At 40.1% G+C, this 6,000-nt stretch overlaps 1 protein-coding gene across 1 annotated transcript in view; it reads right to left on the bottom strand.

Moving 5' to 3' along the window:
• The window catches only part of LOC119430110 (RNA polymerase II elongation factor ELL2), a 30,870-nt gene that overhangs the window by 2,312 nt on the left and 22,558 nt on the right, over window positions 1-6,000 (bottom strand). The window contains exons 6-8 of the mRNA XM_037697548.1: window positions 1,763-1,887; window positions 943-1,045; window positions 252-738 (exon numbers count right to left, since the gene is read on the bottom strand). Of these exons, the coding sequence (XP_037553476.1) occupies window positions 252-738; window positions 943-1,045; window positions 1,763-1,887 (715 nt within the window). The remainder of the gene's footprint in view (window positions 1-251; window positions 739-942; window positions 1,046-1,762; window positions 1,888-6,000) is intronic.

Here is a 6,000-nt window from a genome sequence, read left to right as displayed (position 1 = left end):
CATATAAAATGTTGCAGTAACTACTGTGCAGTACATGTACGTATGTTGTTAAATGACGTAGGTTTAAGAGTTAAGAACATTGCAAGAGTGCGGGAAGGGTTTGTAAAGCCTTAAAATGTATATAAATACAAAAAAATATAACGTTCCTACTTCGGTTTTTCACTTATTGAAGGGGGGTCCAGAACGTAAACCCCGCGATAAATGAGCGACTACTGTAAATGTGTAAAGAAATGTGCAAAATAAGGCCTTACTGTCGTCTTTATCTGGATTCTGCTTGAGATCTGGACTCGACTTGATCCACTCGGAGTCCTTGTCGTCTTTTAACCTCTCCCGCTCCTTGTCCTTGTGCTTTTTAGACTTCTTCTTTCTGTGCTGGTTGTTGGTGAGGGGCTGCTGAGCGCAGTCTGAATCACATGGAGGCGGCTGGAGGCCGTTTGTTTTAGAATCCGGCTCCTTGCTCTCAGAAACAAGTTCGTCAGAGGGGCTGTGCAGTTCATGCATTAACAGAAAGCTGCCGTGGCTTCCAGTGAGGCCGCACTGGTTATCAGTATGGTCACGTGTCCTTTGAGGTTCAGAGTTTGAGTTGAAACTGGGGTTTTGTATCAGCGTTGTGTTACTTTGTACTTCTTTGTTGTTTACGAGTCCTTTGTCCACAGACTGACGTTGTGACCTCTGGTCTGTAAGTTTTTGTCTCTTGATGGCGAGTCTCTCCTGCGAGTCGAAAGGCACGGGGCGTTTCTGGAACACAAAGGAGCCAAAAACACAGAAACGATTACCACCAAAATATTTTCATGTGACCAATTCAGTTATACATTTTTAATCTTTTTTTTTAACATCAGTTCACTTCATTTGACCTCAGATGGAGGTGAGATTTACCAAAGTGTTATAATTTACTCGTACATTTCCCACCAGAACATTTTGACAAACAAAACTGCAACTTACCACGTAAATATTTTTTGTGACACTTTGATCTTCTGAGATCTTTGTAGCTGAAAAATGTGCTTCAGGATTTCTTGGTTGATTGCTGATTTGTGGCTGCAGCTTTCTGTTAAACAATGACAGAACAATTCAACTAAGGCAGCATATCACCCACTGCCTTGAACTTCTGTTAGTGCGAGTGCTGGGGAAGACTCTCGGCTACTACCACACAAAGATTAAGCTCAGTGTCTGTAAAGTTTGAGCCATTTTTGTGTTCGTTAATGTTAACTAGCTGTGGTGGCCATCTTTAATCAGACTGATTCCAAACCTTAATGGGTTGTAGACGTACACCTAAGAGATTACTTTCTGAACGACTAATTAAAATCTGTCTAGTACTGCATCAGATATTTTGCTACCAGACAGAGAAACGGACACGCACCAACAGACTATACGACTGCTCAGCTTTCATGTTGGCGAGCAATGATAATGAGAGAAAAGCAATGCCCAAAGGATTCTTATTAATATTTAAGTTTCTTTTTCTAAGGTCTAGTGGATTTATACAAAAAGACCAGTAAAGTTGGACAGTAAAACATCAGGTCGAGACCAAACAGAACTGTGGGAATGAAAATAAAAAGTGAGGGTGAGAAGGAAAAAAAAAAAGAATAAAAACGTCAGCCTGAAGCTCAAAGAATTGAAAAATTACTTCCCACGACCAATAACTCATTTGACAGTTAAATTGCCTCGGTCTTTAAAGAATAATCAACAACAGAACAAGGAGAAGAAACCTCCTTAAAGCAAAAAGTATCTGTTGAGCAGATTTAGTAGCTGTGTTGGTGTGAGTCACCTGGCCAGCAGCTTGCTGATCAGCTGCTTGTCCTCCTCACTGTAGCCCGGCCAGTCCCTCTGCACCTCCTTGAACAGGTCGTCCTTCAGCGAGAAGCTGCTGTCTTTGGGGTTCAGTTTGGCTACCTGAAAAATCACAACACAGTGTTGAATAAAGGACCGGTGAGTGTGAGGCTGTGACAGTGATGAAGTTGTGAACAGCAACAATAAAACAAAAACTTGCAATACATGCAAAGTCTTAATGTACAGTAGTCCCTCGCTACTTCGCGGTTCGACTTTCGTGGACTCGCTCTTTCGGTTTTTCAAAGTAAGAGTGGACATGACACACAATGGCTGATTGATGGACGAGCCGCACGAGTGGAATGGATTGTTTATTTAAAATTAATTATTTTAAATTATTTAGCACCTGCTAAATCATTAGATGCAGGGAGAAACTCCCTCTGTCATGATCTCCGCTCTCTGCCACGCACACATTTCTCCTCCATGCTGAAGCAGCTTCGTTAAGGGTTAACCCTTTGCTGTCCAGCTGCACCGATCGTCTTCCAACTTAAAATTCAAAGAATGTCACATCGTAAAATCGTTACAATCACAAAATATAAAAGTGTTAAAAGTTATTTTTAATTATTTTAGAACATCTATGTTCAGTTGTTTCAGTGTAATTGATCAAGAAGTAAATTTCTGCAACGTGCTGCTGCTGCGTGAAGGGTTAACCCTTTGCCGTCCTGCTGCGCTTCTCTTCTCTACGATTTAAATTTAAATACTGCAATATTTTAAATAAACAAAAATATTACAGTATTTAAATATGAATTGTTTATTTACACAGACTGAGGGAGATTGGGAGGTGATGAGTGCGACTGCAGCGGAGATCATGACATTCTGTGCTCTTTTAGAGCATTTCGAGTTTAGAAACATTTTTATATTGCAAGAGTGTGAGCAGGGTTTATAAAGCCTTAATATATATAAATACTAAAATAAACTACTACTTATTACTACTACTATTTGTACTACTATCCCTATTTCGTGGTTTTTCTACTTATCACAGGGGGGCGTGGTCTCAAACCCCCGCGATAAACGAGGAACTACTGCAAACGTATCGTCCTTCAGCAGCTAAAGGCTTCAAAATGTTCACCAGATTGTCACTGCACAAAGATGGACAAAAAGGATGCAGTTAGGCTTTTATTTTCCTGAGAGCAGCTGTTTGCTCTTAGAAAGTACGTTTGCACAAAACCATGAAGTGATTTGTGTCAACGTCTTTTGTCTCTACCAGACAACAACAAAACATTTGGTGATTTATGATCATGTGAAAATAAAACGAGCTCCCAGTCGAGTCTAAAACATGCTGAAAGTGGCACATCTCTGTGCCTAGAAAGCATATTTTCTCCCTGCGCCTTATTTTCCTCCAGAGAATATCAGGTTTAGGGTTAGCTTTATTCTGTGACTCCAGTCTTTAATCTGAAAACTTTTCCCCAAGGAGATCCATCCCTCTGCTGCCTCCTGACAGGTCGGCCCGCACAACAGCAAACATGATCTCTGAAAATACGATTACAGCAGCGACCTAATTAGGTCTGTGCGCTCACTCTCACACGCACGCATGCTTGTTTTGCTATCTTTATGGGGACTTTGCATCGACTTCCATTCATTTTTCATTCATTTCTATAGCCTAACAGTGACCTTTACCCTAAACCTAACACATTCTCAATTCACACCTTAGTCATAAACATAACCCCAACCCACCAACGGCACTTCTTCTTATGGGACCCGGGCTTTGGGCCCCATAAGGAGCAGTTGGTCCTCACAGTGTAGTAGTATAAGTAGGAAAAATTGGCCTTACAAGGTTACAAACACACACACATGTACGCATATAGACGTTTTTACTACCAAGTAGGGACCAATGACATACTCAAGCCTTATGGGATCCAACATTTCTGAAATGTTAAAAAATTTTATTTTAATTGCTAAATTCATAGAAACTAATTATTAAACCGTGGGTTGAAATATTTAAAACACTCCTATTGATTTATTTGACAACATTTTGCCTCCTCCTGGGTACCACTCATCTCTGCAATAACACCTTAGCCAATAAAAAAACAACTTAAAAAATAAGTTTAAATTATATATGTTTATATAATTTTATTATTTAATTTTTTTTTTTTTTTAATTTTTTAATTTTTATTTTTTTAAGTAAGCCGTTTCACACACGCACACATTACTGAGCAGACGTTTGGAAAAATACACACACAGAGAATTATTACTTACGGTAATTGTTATTAACTAAAAATAAGAGGGGGGAGAGTCACAGAAATGAAACTTTTCTGACAAGGATGGCTCTGGTAATCATTCACCACCTAAAGCCAAATGGTGGGCGACAACGTGTCTTGTTCAGAAGACTAGATGTGCCTAAAACACAAAAACTGCTGGGATTCAGTCAGTTTCACAGATTTTGAGGTAAAATTTGGTGTGGCTGTAGCGGAGTCAATCACAACCCATTCTCTAAGTGCTACTTGTTAAGCAAGATTTGTGATTAAAACTTTAGCATCTTCAGGTGAAGATTCTCATCTATGCAAGTCATGATCAATCCAAAAAACAAAAACAAGTGGACATTACTCAGAAGATGAAGATGTTTCAACTCCCAAATAGATGAAGGTGATTTTGTTGTCTATACGTTATATATTATCTGTCTAAAACAGGTCTCTCTTGTAAATGAGTCCTCATGACTCAGTGAGACTAACCTGTATAAATAGTTCAAGTTCAAGGTTCTTCATCGTCGTTCGCATCACATGTGGTACATGAGGTGGAGCAAAATTGTGTACCCAAGGTCCCAGTTACACACCAAATAGCAAAAATATAAAGTATAAAAAGAAACAATATAAGGTTCTAAGATACTAAGATATACGCTAAACGAATGCTAAACGATCTAAGATATACGTTAAACATTAATATATTGTATTATTTTACATTATTAAACAGCAGCCGGACATGAGTCTGTAGTGAGTGTAATAAAGGTTGAATGAATGAATTTGGAGTGGAGCTGACTAGAAATCAGGTCCATCAAGGAGGTCTCAGATTTCCACCTTGTGCAGCATTAGGCCTGATTCCCAGTCAGCTCCACTCCAATTCACACCTTCACGCAGGTGACCAAACAGCTCTCGTGAACCAGGTAGACAAAGAGCCTCCATTGTGCGGGTTAGGGTTAGCCACTTTGCCATTGATAAGTGCGACTCCACTCGGCTCTTGTCTGATCAGTTCTTCGGTGTAGTGATTTACAACTGTGACTCGTTTCCCGCTCTGTAGGTGGGATCGTCAACACAAAGTGGGTGGTATCATCACAGGTCATTGTGTTCAAGCCACTCCGCCCATTGTGGTCCTTAATCGCCCTATAATCTTACTTAAATTTCTTTAGTTTATCCCAACACTTCTTATAAGTCCGGGTGAAACCATCATCTCTGATATCTCTTGTAAATTCACTCATTTCTTGTGACATGATGAAGAAGTGGAGGTTCAGATGTAGATGTAGGTTTGCTGGGAGGGTCATTCAGTGATGTAGCTCCACTGGTCAATCAACAGCTGTTGTCTGCTTACGTCAAAATCATCGCTTGGAACCTCAAACAAGGTGGTCCTATAGACTGGGCTGAGTGGGGGTGGGTGCCGGCAGTGAGGAGGCCCTTAACTGGTGCGGTGTGGCGCAGAATCGATGAGTTGAGACTGTGGCAAAGCGTCACAAGCACACAACCAGGCCTCTCATGCAGTTCTATAAAGCTGGCAGCTCCATGCGCTCCACACATTTTTGAGTTGATAAAACCTCCTGGCTGGGAAGTGAAACATATTCAGCTTCAGAATAGAAGTCCAGTTGTTTTTGTTTTATAACATTTTTTGGATTTAGCATCTACGTCCAAAACTGGCATGAAAGACAGCGGGTGATAATTGTTGGACAGACTGTTCCCTCAGTAAAGCACATTTTCTATAAACATACTTTTTATTTGGTTTGGTATTTGTAATGGAAAGTGTAAACACTGCTATGAGCTGTTACATATGACAGCTGTTTAAAAAATACATTTGGGGAGGTTTCAGTGGGGTTAGATGCATTTTACAAAGTGTTAATGGTTGGAACGCTGTTCGTTTGCCTTTTTGTTCAATTAGCGGGGTTTTATCAGAAAACACAAACTACACCACCTGGTTAGTGTGGATGGAAACATGTTCTCATGTGTGAGAAGGGTGCAGATGTCAAAAATATAAGTGCAT

This window comes from Nematolebias whitei, chromosome 2, assembly GCF_014905685.2.
Source record: "Nematolebias whitei isolate Nwh7 chromosome 2, NemWhi1, whole genome shotgun sequence".
NCBI classification, from domain to species: domain Eukaryota; kingdom Metazoa; phylum Chordata; class Actinopteri; order Cyprinodontiformes; family Rivulidae; genus Nematolebias; species Nematolebias whitei.
This window is presented reverse-complemented; position numbering and strand designations above follow the sequence as displayed.